This window comes from Sminthopsis crassicaudata, chromosome 1 (assembly GCF_048593235.1).
Source record: "Sminthopsis crassicaudata isolate SCR6 chromosome 1, ASM4859323v1, whole genome shotgun sequence".
Lineage (NCBI taxonomy): Eukaryota > Metazoa > Chordata > Mammalia > Dasyuromorphia > Dasyuridae > Sminthopsis > Sminthopsis crassicaudata.
Window position 1 is genome coordinate 623198988 of NC_133617.1, and position 17347 is coordinate 623216334.

Here is a 17347-nt window from a genome sequence, read left to right on the forward strand (position 1 = left end):
TGAGCTGCAGATCTTAACTTCACTTCCTTAATCGTAGGAAGTTAACTAAAGACCTTTCATCCTTGTTTTTCCTTGTCATGGTGACCAAACCCAGCAGAACATGGATGACAACTACCTGGAAAGTCCCCCAAAACATTTTTGTACCATTGCGCCATCTAGCTGCTCATATAAAAATTAATTTAAAAAATAAATGAGAATGGAGCAGCTAGATGGGGCAGTGAATAGAGCACCAACCCTGAACTCAGGAGGACCTGAGTTCAAATGTGACCTCAGACACTTAACTCTTCCTAGCTTGTATGATCCTGGGCAAGTCACTTAATCCCAATTGCCTAAGCAAAAAAAAGGCAAAAAATAAAAATAAATAAATGAGAGTGATAAAGAAAAAATGGGAAAAGAAGCAAGAGCTAAAAAGGAAAGTTATAAAAAGAGTATTCACAGTTTAAATAAAAGAGACACAAAATGTTTGTGGCAGCTCTTTTTGTTGTAGCTAGATATTGGAAGTTGAATGGATGTCCATCAATTGGAGAATGGTTGGGTAAATTATGGTATATGAAGGTTATGGAATATTATTGCTCTGTAAGAAATGACCAGCAGGAGGAATACAGAGAGGCTTGGAGAGACTTACATCAACTGATGCTGAGTGAAATGAGCAGAACCAGAAGATCGCTGTACACTTCAATGCTGTATGAAGAGGTATTCTGATGGAAGTGGATATCTTCAACATAAAGAAGATCCAACTCACTTCCAGTTGATCAATGATGGACAGACATAACTACACCCAGAGAAGAAACACTGGGAAGTGAATGTAAATTGTTAGCACTACTGTCTATCTACCCAGGTTACTTATACCTTCGGAATCTAATACTTAATGTGCAACAAGAAAATGGTATTTACACACATATATTGTATCTAGGTTATATTGTAACACATGTAAAATGTATGGGATTACCTGTCATGGGGGGGAGGGAGTGGAGGGAGGAGGGGGGATAATTTGGAAAAATGAATACAAGGGATAATATTATAAAAAAAAAAAAAAAAAAAAGATAATTGTATAAATATGTTTACATATATTGAATATTGTATAGCATATATTGGATTGCTTACTATCTAGAGAGAGGGGGGGAGGGGAAAATTTGGAACACAAGGCTATGCAACTGTCAATGTTAAAAAATAATGCATGCATATTTTTTGAAAATAAAAAGTTTCAAAATAAATAAATAAATAAATGAAAGAGGCACAAAACAGTGCTGAAGAAAATTCTTGAAAATTAGAATTGCCCAAATGGAAACTAAGGATTCTGAAAGATCAAGAAATGAAAAAACAAAGCAAAAAGACTGGGGCAGGGGAGAAACCAGAAAAAACATGAAATACCGCCTAGGAAAAAATTGATTTGGAAAACAAATTGAGAGGAGGTAATTTAAGAATCAATGGACTGACAAAAAGAAAAACCAAAATCAATTAACTATCCTAAAGTCAAGAACAACAACAAAAGGAGTCAAGACATCATATTTACCAAAAAAAAAAAAAAAAAAAAAATTATAAAATGAAATTGCATAGGCAGCTGAGAACCACAAGACAAAATAGAATTCTTAAATATCTATCACCTCCTGAAAGAAATCTCAAAATGAAAATTCCAAAGAATATTGTAGCAAAAATCCTGAGCTACTAGGTAAAGAAAATACTGCAAACAGAAACACCAAAGAATCACAATAAGAATCATATGAGATTTAACAGTTACTACAATAAAGTAACAGAGAGCTTAGAATATTGACATTCCTGAAACCAAAGGATCTAGATTTAAAACCAAGAAAAACTTGCCTAGCAAAATTAAGCATACGGGAGAGAAATGGCCCTTTAATGAAATAGAAAAATACAATTATTCCTAATTAAAAGATCACAGGTAAGTAGAAAAGTTGGCACATAAATAAATACAAGAATAAAGAAAAGGATAAAGTGAATTTAAAAAATCACAAAGGACTAACTTAAAAAAATATTTTCTGGGGATATGATCATGAATTCCTTCAAAACTCTAAAATCATCAGGAATCACAGAAGGAAACTACTTAAACAGAGGACTTGTTATAATGATGATCTGAAAAGACAAATAGAAAGGATAAAAAAGAGGAACACAATGGGAGATTGGGAGAGGGGAAAGGAAAATTGAGAGAAATTATCTCGTATAAATATTAAGAAACCTTAAAGAAGATTTTATACAAGAAAGGCATTGAGGATATAGTGAAAGCAGGTTACCCTGAAGTCTTAGTTTTATCTGAATTGGTTAATGATTGGAAGAATATATATAAATATATACACTTAGTTGAATACAGAAAAACACCTTACTACACAGTGAAAGAGGAAGGAAAAGGGTAAAGAGAGAAGATGGATTGAAGAGGCATCAGTACAAGCAAAACAGACTCTTAAAGAAAGATCAGGAGAAAAAGAGAAAGAAAAGATTGTAGAACAGGATGGAAAGTAATAAAAAATTAGCTACTATAACTGAACATGAATAGGTTAAACTTACCTAAAAAAGAGAAGAGTATAACAGAATGTTATTAGAAACTAGAATCCCAAAATATACTGCATACAAGAAACACACTTAAAACAGAAAGATACATACAGAATTTAAATAAGGGGCTGGAGCAGAATCCATTATGCTTCAGCTAAAGTAAAAAGATGCAGGGATAGAAACTATGATCTCAAACAAAACAAAAATCCCTTGGGATACAGAATTAGGCTTGTGCACCATAAACTGGCCAGGATGGGAAAAGAGTGAGACACTTTGAGATTTAGATCCAAGAAGTCCAGGTAATAATAAATAAATGCTGCAAAATAAAGAAAAATTATCTGAACGCAGAGGAGATAGAGAACTTTGTGGAATTTGATAAGAACATGAAATCACACCACACTATTCCTGAGTGGTTCAACAGGGAAATGACAATTATATGAGGAGAATTTATGGCATTAACTATAAAGGATAAAGAACATAAAAAAATGGAATCTGCAATAGCCAATCTCACCAAAGAAAAAGAGAGAATGTACTGGGGATGTAAATATATGGAAATAAAAAAACAATCTAGAAGAAAAGCAAAAAGCAATAAATAGCATTCAAAGAAAACATGTTCACTATATAAGCAAAACAAAAAAAAAAAAAAAATCTCAAAAACAGAATGTGTAAAGAAAACCTAAGGATCAGAATTCTCCCAAACAAACAAAACAGGACGAAAAAAAATTAATATTACAATGCAAATCATAATAGGAAATAAAGAAAAGTTAATCACTAGAAAAGATTATGTATGAAATATACAAAAGCAAATAAGCATAGTAACTAATGTTTGATAAAACCAAAGATCCTAGGTATTGGGATAAGAACTTGTTATTCAACGAAATCTGTTGGAAAAGCTGTAAAGTAGAATGGCAGAGGATCAGCCATATGGTGCAGTGGATAGAGCACCAGTCCTGAAGTCAGGGGGACCTGAGTTCAAATCTGGCCTCAGACACTTAACACTTCATAGCTATGTGACCCTGGGCAAGTCACTTAACCCCAATTGCCTCAGGAAGAAAAAAAAAAGTAGAATGGCAGAAACTATAATACTTCTAAACCTATACCAAAAGAAGATCAAAATAGTTTAAAGGTATGTTTTAGGAAGCTGGTATCATAAACACATTAGTGGAACATGAGAGAAATTTACCTGTCAGAATATGAATAAAGGAAAAGCTCATGAGTAAGCAAGAGGCAGAGAGGTCAACAGGTGATGTAATAAACGATTTTTATTACATACAAGTAAAAAGTACACAAACAAAACCAACTCAGCTAAAATTAGAAACAAGAAAAGGGGAAAAAAAATCCATAGCAATTTACTCTGATAAAGATTTCATTTCTAAAAATATCTAAGAAATTGAGTCAATTTTACAAGAAAAAGGGCCATTCTCTAATTAATAATTGGACAAAAAGCATATAAATAGGCATTTTCAAAGGAAGAAATCCAAGCTATCAATAATATGAAAAAATACTCAATCACTAATAATTAGAGAAATGCAAATAAAAACAACTTTGAGGTACTAACTCATACCCATCTTTAACAAAGTTAGAAAAAAGGAAAATGACATCCTGGAGGGCTGTAAGAAAAAAGGTACTTTTACACATTGTGGGTGAAGCTGTATATATATATATATATATATATATATTTTTTTTTTTTTTAAATTTTTTTTTTGATCTAGGAATACTCCTATAAACACCCTAAAAGAGATCAGGAGAAAGAAGAAAAGGACTTGTGTACAAAAATGTTTATAACAGTTTTTTTGATAATGCCAAAGAATTGGAAACTGAGAAGATGCTCATCAATTGAAAATAGCTAAACAAATAATGGTAGATGAATATGAGGAAATACAATTGTGGTATAAGAAATGATGAAGGGGTTGGTTTCAGAAAAAACCTGGGAAAACTTTTACAAACTGATGCCAAATAAAATAAGCAGAACAGGGTAACATTTCGTACAATAACAATAATGAAAAACTTAATAATTCTGATCAATACAATAACCAATCACAATTCCAAAAGACTCATGATAAATATAAAAATACTGATAAATAACTGAGAATTATTTAAATTTGAGTTATTAGAGAATGTGACTTCAAATATAAAGAAAAAACAGTCATTTCAATACATACCAATCACAAGGTTGAAGAGATCGGAAAGCTTGAAGGGAAGCATCCATCCCTGCAAAATCCAAAATTTAACATCATAATCAAATCCTCCTGTTACCAAACGGGCACCGGAAGGGTCCAGACCTAAAGCAGAAACCTAGAGGAAAGAAAAGACATGCAAAAATAATTAAAGATGATCAATTACAGCCCATCTTCATAAGCTATAACATGTTCCTTAAAAAAATAAATAAATAAATAAAAGAGAATGATTTCTTCATTTAACATATATTCAATTATTGTTACAAGGATTATTTCATTCTTTGGATTTACATTCCTACCACTAGCATGGCACCTGGTATATAACAAGTACTTCCTAAACATCTGCTAATTGATTATGAAGTCTTTGGATGTATTCTTTCTTTTGAACCCACTTCCTTATTGCATAAACTACTTGTACAACCCTTCAATGTGAGATCATTTTTCCCATTCTTCTCTTTCTCTTCCTCTCTTCCTCCCAGTAAATTCTACTTCCCTTTCTTTTCCTTTTTTTTTTTTAAGACAAACAAAATGTAACAGAATCTTCCTGGTTCTTCTGTATAATTAAACTTTCTCTATGCCCCCAGGTTATGATAGAATTCTGAAGGAATCTATGTATGTCTCCATATTGGAATGCAAATATTTTATTCTTTGTTGGTTTCTTAAAATTTTTTTGTTCATGTTTAACTTTCTATGCTTCTTTTGATACCTGTGTTGGTATACCCAATTTTTTTTACTCTGTTTCATCAGGGAGGCTTGAAAGTTCTCAACTTCATTAAAGATACTTTTTTCCCTTATTGAATTATACTCTGTTTTTCTTGTCGTAAGTCTCATTCTTTTGCTTTTGGAAATATCATATCCTAAGCTCATTAATTCTTTATAATAGTAGCCATTAAAACAAGTCTGATCCTAAAAGTGACTCTTCATATGGCAGCAGTTAACTGATGCATTCCCAAGCACACCCCCCCAATATAATTTCCTAAAATCCTTGTTTCCCTAGTGGATTCTCTTCCTCCCTTGATAAAATCAAATTGGTCCCAACTTCTTCAGTGCACTTGTGTAGGGCCAAGAAAAAGCCCAAGTCATAGGGGTTCCATGCCTCTCAAATCTGGTTGGTGCCAAATATCATTTAAGTCACTATAACCTCATGACTAACCAGCTAAGAGAGGGGGCAGTTAACTGCAATCAGAGAAAACAAATATCAGTGTATCCTTGCTGCATTTATCTGTTAAATGTTTATTGTTTCACAAATGCCTATTTTGTCCCAACATCAAACCTACATATCATTTGGACAATACAAAGTATATTTATATTTCATATTAAGAAATACTGAAACATATACAAAATGTAATGTAAATGAAAAAAATCAGAAAAATTATGCACATTGATTAAATCTACATATCTTTTAAATATGTAACAATATAAAATAAAATCAACCCAAAAAATGAGATGGGTAACTAGAAAAAAATAAGAAAAACAGTATTGCTTATGTTTTTTTATTATTCATTTTTCTGAATGTTCTTTCATATTCATTTACTATGTTATTTAAATTTTACAATGAAATAGTTAATCATAAATTTGTAATTAGCTTCACATAACTAAGAAATATGATTGTGTTAATAAATTGTCAAAATACTGAAAAACATAGATCTCAAATGTATAGTGTCATGAGTGACAAACTATCCATTCTTCATCTTAAATACTAATTCTATGAAAGTATAAAAGCTTATCTTTTAATATTAGTTAAGTGTCAAGAACATCAGAATATTTTCCCATTAAAAATAAATATATTTTTTTAGTTTCCAGTCTTAGTGTTTCATGTTGCAGAATACAAACTAGGCTTTAAAGGCAACAATAGCAATGACAAAAGCAAGTGTTACTATTTTAAAATAATAAGCAAGGACTATTTCATAGCAAGGGCAGAATTTCATGATATACAAACATGTCTATCTTTTAACTCCTTTAACATTTATCATTTTTGCAACGTAAGTCATATAACTTGTCTTTACCAAATTTTAAAATTGCTTTATCATATTTTCACCAGCAAAGAAAAAAAAAAAAAACTTAACTGTTTTACTGCCATGTTGCAGAGTGATTTCATGAGAATCAGGAATTTTTTTGACAGGGTTCTAAAATGAGAAAATTACATTTTATGAGTGAATTTGAAGATCAATAACAAAACAATGTTTTGTTTCGTTTTGTTTTTCAAACCAAGCAGGTAATCCAAAACAATAGTATAAAATATAAGATAAAATTAAAACTTCAATCCCAAATAATTTTTATCAATACTTTAATAGATTTGAAAATAAAAGAAACTGTGAGACTGATCTCTCCACTTAGAGGCAGAACTATAATTCATTAACACAGGCAGAAGAGAATGCATTATACATTTTTTAAAATTCTCTAAACACATAATCCCCTTCAACAACCCACTATTTGTGGAAAGACTTCTCATTATAATTTATCTAAATAATTCAATCTAAATTCTAATGAACTTATTTTCTATTTTTTAAGAGAACAAAAGAAACTAAAAATAACTTTTTTTATACACAAAAGCTTTGTGATTTAATAATATTAGAAAAGGAAAGCAGTTTCAAACACAGAATAAAGGAGAAATGACTTTCAGGAATAGTTTCAAAAGAAAAAATTAATCAGTGACTTCTTAGACATGTTATATGAAAATTATCATTAGGACTACTATCAGCAAATAACAAAGAAAAAAAAACAAAACTCAATTTTTAAAATTTGAAGAAATTACAAATATAAAAGATAAGCACAACACACAGCACATTTTCTGAACTGTTTTCAACCCAGGCAAAATAAGACTTTGTACTATGACTACACAAAGTGGCTAACGCTGCCACAAAAAATGAACAAGAAAATTAGCAATAATAATTTTTAAAATATTATTTGTCCAATATGAATGGCAAATGATATAGAGATTGATATAATAGTGGAGGTAGATTGATAAAGCAGAATAACACCAGGGACCCCTGGCTCCACTATTACTAGTAGTCTTTCTTAAGTCTGACTTTGCTTAACATAAAAGAGGATGTTGAAACAAATCTAGTCCAACACATACAGTTATCTTTCGTTTCTCTAAACAACTCTATTTCACTAAAAACATCCACGGACTCAGCAGCTGAAGCACAAAAGTATTACTTCCCCCCGCCCCCGCCCCAGTACATTAAACTCTATGATCAACTAGGTAAAGCTTCTTTTTATAGGATGATTTTAAATGACATCTATATGTAATTGTAAGAATATCATTTATTATTTCACTGTGAATAGTTAATACTATAAGAATATGCTTTGCTCTCTGTTTATTGTTAAATAACAACATACTGCATTAGTTTTTGCTATGCTTTACTGACATAATGAATCTTTTCTAATGAAATAGGAACTGAAAATGATTACCTTCTTACCTAAAGAAAGGTAGGAAGCACCAAGATAAGAGAAAAAAGATTGCTCTGCATTTACTATATAAAAGACTGACTCAGTCGATCACTAACATAGACCTGAGAAGATATAAAGAAAGGACTTGACCAATAAGGTAAGAACAGAATGGGAAGATGAAAAACTAGACATTTTTCCATCTTCTCCTGAGTTTTAACTTCAGCTTCAAGTTCAAGCATATTTTCATAAGACAAATTTAAATCTTCTATTCTAAATTATCTGGGCCATCCATTCCACTTAATTATCAGGAATGACAGTAAAGCAATAAATTTGTAAGCAATAGATAGAAGAAACATGAACAAACTATTACATTTTGTCTTCTCCCATGGAGTTCTTTCAAAACTCCACAAATAACAGAAAATCAGATTGAAGAATATTTCATTTAAATACAGAACATGCATATGAATACATATAAATACATATGTACTTAGATATATATTTGTGTATAGATGTAATCAACATTTTAAAGAGTAAAAAATCTGACAACATAGATCAACTCAGTATTTGTTAGAAAATAAATGTTTATGCTTAAAATCAGTGTTGTTGTAAAACATGTAAGACATAAGTCATGAAAAGTAAACATAACTGGCATAACAAAATCACCTAAAATAATAATCCAGCTCTTAAAAAGTGTTTTTATATATTTAGCTAATTGTGACTATTCTTTTTCCAGAACTCAGGATTTTTTTGAAATATGTCTTGTTGTAAAATTTGTGAAACCATTCATATATTTTTAAGATTGGCTGGCCCAGGGACATAATAAAGCACAAGACTTCAATGAATCTTTTTATTACCAGAATCCATAACAAGTAATGGAACTTTAAAGTGGAAAAAAAAATTATCTGTTTGCTTCCAATATCAACAAAGGGTCTTTTTTCAGGCTCTTTACTCTATCCCTAACAATAAGTAAAGCTACTATACATATCTTGTATACTGTGAAAGATTCCATCTGATTTCAATCTTCACAAGGAATTCAAATTTTAAAATCAAAACCTCTTTTCTGGGATAAAGTTCAAAAGCTAAAGAAATAGGAAAGTAAACATGCACACTGACATAAAAGTTCCCAGTAAGAATCCTACCAAGAAATGTCTAGAAGAAGGTTCATATCAACCAGGATCTAAAAAGTATAAAATGGGGAGCTTTCCTTCTCTGAGAAGTTTCATGCTGATATAGCCTTGGTAGTACATCAATGTAATAAAATACTATTGTGCTATAGAAAATGAATAAAGGGAATGGTTTGAGAAAAACCAGAAAGACTTGTATGAGCTGATAACAGTGAGGTCAAAACAATTTCTATAATAACAATATTGTAAATATAAATAACACTGAATAGCTTAGGAACTCTTTTCAATACAATGGCAAACTACACTTCCAAATGACTCATAATAAAACAGATGCTTTTTTTCTGACAAGATCAGTGTGAGAACTATAAATAAATGTAAATGGGTTTTTGTTTTTCTTCATTTCTCATGGGAGGGGGCAGCAAGAGGTGGGAAAGAAAGCATATTTTTTTTTAATTTTAATGTTTTTTGAAGACCAAGCAAAGCCCACCCTCCCACCAAAAAAAAAAAAAAAAAAAAAGAAGAAGAATTAGAATCTAGCACTGGCACCAAGTCTCAATTCTTGAACCAAAGCTGAAAATTTGAAGAAACTGAAGAAAACAGTGACCATTAGGAAGAAGGAAGAAAGGAAGGGAGCAAGGGAGTACCTCCTGTACACCAGCCACTATGCACAGCTAAGTGCTTTATAAATATTATGGGACAAAGATTTGAATAAAATAAACCAAATTTCAATAATTTGATCAAAACATCAAATTTGCCTTTTTCTTCTATCTAGTGTTTTTATCTGATAAAGCAGTCCCTCAGACAACTAATGATAAATCCTTAGACTTATTATTGGGGGTTAATAAAAAGAGGGATTGATTAGTACAAAAGACTCTCACTAAGAAGGAAGTTTCGCTTATTTGGGGGTAAATCTAAAACTCTTCACTCATCTTCTTGTAAAAATCTAAGCCATTTAAACTAGTCTACCAAAGCCTCTTCAGGAAATGATGAAATACTTCTCTTATGAAGTGTCAAAAAACACCAATTTTTTTTTTTCATGTCAGCACAGTCTATATGACTAGTAAAAACAGAGGCCAGAATGTTATGAAACTCCAGGTTCTCCTACAGCTCTCCAGAACCTGGCAGACAAGTAATGTCATTTTTTATAACACACTCTCACTTTCCTAGAAAGAAGCTGAACTCTCACCCAGGAATTCCTGAAATATTGACACTGTCTTTCATTCAGCAAGCATTTATTCAGAGATGCATCTTAATTTTGAAAAGTTTCCTTAGGTAAGCATATGTCATAATTAGATCCAGAAAAAAATGTCAGTTTTTTGGGAGAGGAAAGTGGAGATGTAAAGAAATAAGCATTTGTTGGGAATCTAGTAAATGATAGGCCCAGAACTAAGTGCTTTACAAATATTCTCTTAAGTGATCCTTATAACAATCCTAAGAGATAGGTACTATTATTTTATTTTGGTTTTTATTTTACATAAAAGAAATAGAAATTTAAGTGCTTTGCCCAGGATTATATAGCTAGTAAATTTCTGAGACTGGATTTGAACTCAGGTCAGTCTGACACTAAGCCTGGGATCTGCCCACTATGCTACCTAACAGAGACTGTCTGGATTTTCTATTTGTATCCCCAACATGTAATAGAGTGCTTTGCACATAATAAGCTAATTTTTTCTTTCAATTTATTCAAATTCTTATTCAATTTCTTTAAATTATTCAAATGAGATCCTTCTGCTTAAGGGATAAAATGATTGACTTGAAAGGAGCAAATAAATATGAAGAGTTGTAGGAAGAAATGTTAGATAAAATAAAGAGGACCTTGAAATCCTGCCAAAGTAGTTGGAAAATACGTGCCACTTAAAAGTTTCAATGCTTAGAAGAAAATCAGTGGTAATAGTACTAAGCAGGAATGATCAGTAGTAAGATTTGTCAAATGACTGGCTAATATTTGAAAGGAGAGAAATGATTCAAATAAGGGTCCAACAACAGCCTGGAGTCAGGAGGATCTGAGTTCAAACACTTGACACTAGCTGTGTGATCCTGGGCAAATCACTTATCCTCAATCGTCTTGCCAAAAAAACAAACAAATAAATAAGGCTCCAAGATTTAGAGCCACAATGATTTCATCTCCATATAAATTTCTAGATGAATGATCCTTTCAAATAAAGACTAAAGAATATTGTCTTCTCCAGTTCTTAACAGAAATCAGTGCATGCAAAAATGAAATTCATTCAAATACTTATTAAATGCCTTCTCTAAGAAAAGTACAAGGCTGAGCTCTACAGAAGATACAAAGTTCAACTCACAATCCTTGCCTTCGAGGACATGAAAATAAGAATTTACAGTTCTATTCATTCTATTCTCAAATATTCATTTAAAATACTTTTCATATACATTAAAAAAGTTATAGAAAGTTATAGAAAGATACAGGTTAGAAAAATGTACAATCTGAAATTTAAAATATATACATATTTTAAATGTTCTTACAGGCTTCATTTAAGCTCAAAAACAAATCATTCAAAAATTACACAAAAAGATTTTAAATGTTATGGTTACTCTAAATTACTGCAGGAAGGAAACACAATTTCCAACCTTAATCACACAACTGGTTTCAATTCTATTACTAATATGATTAGCAATTTTTCCAGGCAAGCTATAAATTACGTTCACAACCTTCTTATAAGTTGTGAAGGAGAAGTACATTTTTAAGTATCTGACATAACATTGATGAGTAATTTCAAGAATGTAGAGGGTCACAGTGGGGAAATTCTGGGTGAAGTATAAGACCCTTAAGTCCAGAGGGAACCTGCTAACAATGTCTGGTTCAGTTCCCTATCTCCCTTAAGAGCTCTTAGCCTTCCTGAGAAGTCAGGGGGTGGTGACAACCTGTGTTGAGATTGAAGCACAGTGATACCAGGTGGAAGAGTGATACAAGGTTTCTACATACAATAGCAAGTTGTTCATGCGATCCCACGTGCACAGTGTTGTTTTTGTTACATTATAAGAAGGGGAAAGTCCTTGGAATAAATGGACTCCATTTTCCCACCATTCTCAGGAGTCCCGCCTCATCACTTCTCCACTAGTATAGGTATATTTTATTCACTTTGGTGTGGGGGCTCTAGAAAGCAACGGTACATTTTGTCACCCCAACTTGGAGGCTCTAGAAAGCAGGACACCACACAAGAAAGCATCTAGAAATTTTTCTTAACTTTCACTAGATGTGTTTGATATTTTAAAACTCAAATTAATTATTTTTTTCTTAGAAATTTTAATTTTTTATTACTTTCTTCTGAACACAGTCCATATGAGATTATTTATAGCAGCAGTTTGCAAACTTGAAAGGGCTATGTTTATTTCTATTCTTATTATTACATTACCACCAGTTTCCAATGTAATGTTACCACTAGCTAATATTACTGTATAATCCTACTGGGATGCTTCATCATGGCGTGAAGACAAACCAAGTTTCTGAAAGACTGATACCAAAGGAATATAAATACTGGCAAGTCTTCTCAAACAGAAAAAATCTCAAGTATGATCATGGCAATGTATTATCATTTAAGAACTATTCCAACAAAGGTCAGAAAGCTAAATCACCTGAAAACTGAAAAGTTTTTTTGGCCACAAAAGCTATATGCTCACAATAAATTCATAATGATGGAGAATGGTTGTGATCTACATTGGAGGGAGGAATATTCACGCCTATAAAATACCAGATTTTCTTAAAATGAATCTAAAAATGTTGAAGGACACTTAATGAAATTAATTTGAAATATAGATCATATCATATGTATTCTTATGAGCCAAAACAGACAAGGAATAAAACTGATTTCACCTAGTCTTGAAGGAAATAATGGGGATAGGCAAGGTTAAAAGGCTAGGACACAAAGTACAGTATCTACTGTAATGAAATTTTAAAAATAATACTTTCCTTTAAAAAAAAAAAAATCAAATTTCTACTGCACCTCTCTAATTATTCTCCAGTACTTCATGGGAGCAATAATCTCAATGAAATCAGAAGTTTTCCCAACACTATACACCACAAGACAATCCAGCTTTTGTGTTTCTTGTACATTTAAGGATCCTCCAAAAAAATCTACCCAATGTAGGGGAGGTTTGTTTGTTTTTTTAATTGTTCTTGTTGCGTTTTGGCATTGTTTTTTGTTTTGTTTTGTTTTTAAGAATCTAGTGAATATAAGTACAATACTGTAGCTACCTTTTTAAAATTTTATTTTATTTTTGCTAAATACAAGGATACACTCTACTAGAGGAAAGAATACCTATTCTAAAAGAATGCTGGAAAAACTAGAAAGAAATTTGGTAAACTAAATAAAATCTGGACCCACATCTACAATTATGGAAAGAATTCATAAGTAAATAAGAATAAAAATCATTACAAAAGATTTAAAGAAAGGAAATTGTGCAACAAAAAAATTAAAAAGTTTTGCACAAAATAAATGCATTTAGAATAAGACAAGCTATCAACAAGCAAAAATATTTTCAATGTTAACAAAAACCATAAGAATAAATGGACTTTAAAAAAATATAGTATGTAACCATCTAAAAGAGAAAATGTACCATATTCTGCTGGCTGCCTATTTTATATGGCCCAACAGCTACAAATAGATTTTACATTTATAAATAAAATTTAAATTGCAATTTAAAATGAAAAAAAAAAAAAAAACATTCTTGTTCTTCACTTATTGTCTGTGTAAAAACAGGTAAGAGGCCAAATTTGGCCCTCGGGCTATAGTTTGCTGATTCCCTTAATCAAAAACTAAGAGTAAATATCATTTTGTAAGGGAGAAAAATTAAAAACCTTTCCATTAAGATTAGGGATAAAACACGAATACCTATTACCATCATGACAGACATGCCTGCAATAGCAATAAGAAAAATAAGAGAATAAATATAAGCAAAAAGAAAACAAAATTAACACTTTTATAAATAATATCATGGAATTTGGAAAACTGTAGAGAATCAATTTTAAAAATTTGTTGAAATAGAAACTTTAATCAAGTTACAGAATAAAAATTAAATCCCTATAAATCATCATTAAATCCTAATAAATAATATTATGAAGTAAACAAATCTAGTTAGTTTGTAATGTTAGGTAGACAAAAAGATCCCAGTTTAGCAGGATAAAGACTCATTAGTAGGAAAATTGAATATCAGAAGAAAAGAAATTAGATTTAGGTTGAGATCTCATACAAATGACATAAAATCTAGATACAAAAAGGTCACATCATAACTAAAAATTGAAAAAAATATCTAATAAGAATAATAATAGCTAACATGTATATAGTGCTTACTATGTGCCCAGTACTGTGCTAAACACTTTTAGAATTATTATTGCATTTGGTTCTCATTTGATTCATTTCATTTGATTCTCACAATAACCTTATGAGGTAGGTACTATTATTAACCCTACTTTATAGGAAAGCTGAGGCAAATAGCAATTTGCCCAGAGAAACAAAGATAGCAGGTGTCTAAAAGGTGAAGCTGTATTCAGATCTTCTTGACTCCCAGCATGAAGCCTTGTCTACTATGCCATTTAGCTGCCCCAAAGTATGGATGGAGATGTCAATAGATAGAGATATTTCCAGTCCTGGTTTTTCTCCTGAAAGTCAGTCACATATCTCCAACAGCTTATTGGATAGTCAAGCTGGTCTCATTCACATATCAAATTGACATATCACCACACCACAAAAATTAACTTTTTCCATTAAAATCCACCTCTCTTTCAAATTTCCCTTTGCACTTTGCATTACTCACGTTCTCAACTTTGATATTATCTTTTATTCTTATTTCTTCACCTCACAAACTGTCAAATAGAGCCTCTTCAAAAAACAAACAAAAAAAAAAAAACCTCTTCAAACTATATTGAGAGAAACATAAATGAAAACAATTCTAAAGATCCACTCCACCATCAATCATATTGATAAGAACAATAACAGACAAAAATGTTAATTACAAAAGAGATTTGGGAAGGACATGAACACTAATGCAGAGGTGTTAGACCTGTGAAAAACAATGTAGATTCATATCAGAAAATTTATTATGTATTCTTTGATCTAGAAATACTACTACTGAACAATACCCACAATCAAATCAAAGAAGAGGAAGTTCTATTTTTACGTAGTTGCAAAGAACCCAAAGCAAAATGGCCACCCATTCACTGACTGGAGAGTAACTGAAAAAAACTGAAGAATATGAATATAATGGAATACCTAGCACCACAATAATAATGTTGAAGGACACTTAATGAAATTAATTTGAAATATAGATCACAAAAAAAAGTTCAGAGGAATTTTGAAAGAAAAAATAATAAATACAGAACATAAGTGAACTTAAGGTAAAGTAAGCAAGACAACAATTAAATCATCAGCACTCAGATCAACAGGTCAATGTAGTGACCAATCCTGACTTCAGAGGGCTAACAGTGAGTCATGCCTTCATATCCTTCCTGATCCACAGAGAGTTGGTAGACTATATAATACAATATACACTATCAGACATTACCAATTTGGGTTTGTTTGTTTTAAATTTTGCTCAGCCACATTTCTTCCTTATAAGGAAGGGCTATTTTGGAGTTCTATATGGATAGAGAATGCCTGTGAAGTGATAATATTTAAAAGGTGGCAGGAGAATTAACAAGAAATTTGTTTAAAGAAATTTAAAATAGTGAAAACAGTTGATTATGTATCATAAAGCACAATAAAAATATAATCTATTATCATATAACTTTGTGAACATACCATAGTTTTATTTTGTATCCTATATTATACCTATTTTGATATGTGTTAGGATTACAAGGTGATAACTCAGGCTGTCTAAACAATTCTCTGGCTCAGAATTCACACTTTTGGTTCAGGCCTTTGAAGGGAGTTTACACCTTTGGGCTTCTGAGGGAGAGTTTACATGTTAAAAGGAGTTTGCACCTTTGGAGGGAGCAAGTTCATTGGTCGAAGTGTTTCCCCATAGGCCCCTTGAGTTCTCACTAGCCCATTCTCTGCTAGGATAAAAGAGGAGGGCAGTAGGGCAAGGAGTTAGTCTAGCCTGGGACAGAGTTTGGACAGCAGTCTGGAAGGAGAGAGTCTGGATTGGGGAAGGAGGAGCTGGAGGAGATTCAGAGCCAGGATTCAGGAAGAAGAAGAAGAGGTTAGCTGGAGGCTCCAGAAACCTCCCAAGAAACCTGTACACAGAGGAAAAGATTATACAGAAAAGAAACCTCCTCCCAGAGAATATTTTACAACTGAGAGACAACAGGAACTTTACAATTTTGCGCCCAATGTGGGGCTTGAATCCACGACCCTGAGATAAAGAGTCTCATGCTTTACCGACTGAGCTCGGGTTGGTGCCTAAACAGGGCTGACAAGATCCTGATTCCAGTGGAAAAGCCTCCAATCCAGATCTCAGTGGAAAAGTCTCTCTGACCCAGAAATAATCGTGAGTAACAAGGAAACTTTGTTAGAGCTAAAGTAGAATTTCAGTGAGGGGCAGCTAGGTGGCGCAGTGGATAGAGCACCAGCCTTGAATTCAGGAGGACCCGAGTTCAAATGTGATCTCAGACACTTAATACTTCCTAGCTGTGTGACCCTGGGCAAGTCACCTAACCCCAGCCTCAGAAAAAAAAAAAAGAAAAAAAAATAATAATAATTTTACCACAGAAAGTATCTATGATGACAAAAAAAGCTCAAGACACTAACTCAGAAGAAAACAATGACTTGAAAGCATCCACAAAGATTCAAAAAAAATGCAAATTGGGCAGAAGTCCAACAAGTATTCCTAGAAGAGCTAAAAGAGCAATTTTTAAATGGGCAAAAAATTGGTTTTAAAAGTCAAATATGACTTTTAGAGGAAAAACCATTAAAGAAAGGAGAGCAATATAAGAAAATTATGAAAAGAGAATTAACAGCTTGATAAAAGAGGCACAAAAAATACTGAAGAAAAATAATATTTTAAAAATAACAATTGGAAAAATTGCAAAAAAAAGGTGCAAAACCTCATTGAAGAAATATGTTCACGGTTAAGTAATTAATGAATACATGAGAAATAAGTAAATAATGAATGAGGGAGAAGGGACATTAAATGAAATAAATTAGGAAAAGTTCCTTGTCAAGCAGGAAGGATATGAGGATGAAGGGCAAT

At 31.9% G+C, this 17347-nt stretch overlaps 1 protein-coding gene across 1 annotated transcript in view; it reads right to left on the bottom strand.

The window, feature by feature from the left end:
* WDR70 (WD repeat domain 70) overlaps nucleotides 1–17347 on the bottom strand; it is a 295974-nt gene that overhangs the window by 244457 nt on the left and 34170 nt on the right. Inside the window, 3 exon segments of the mRNA XM_074282629.1 lie at nucleotides 4668–4725; nucleotides 4728–4800; nucleotides 6749–6808. Of these exon segments, the coding sequence (XP_074138730.1) occupies nucleotides 4668–4725; nucleotides 4728–4800; nucleotides 6749–6808 (191 nt within the window).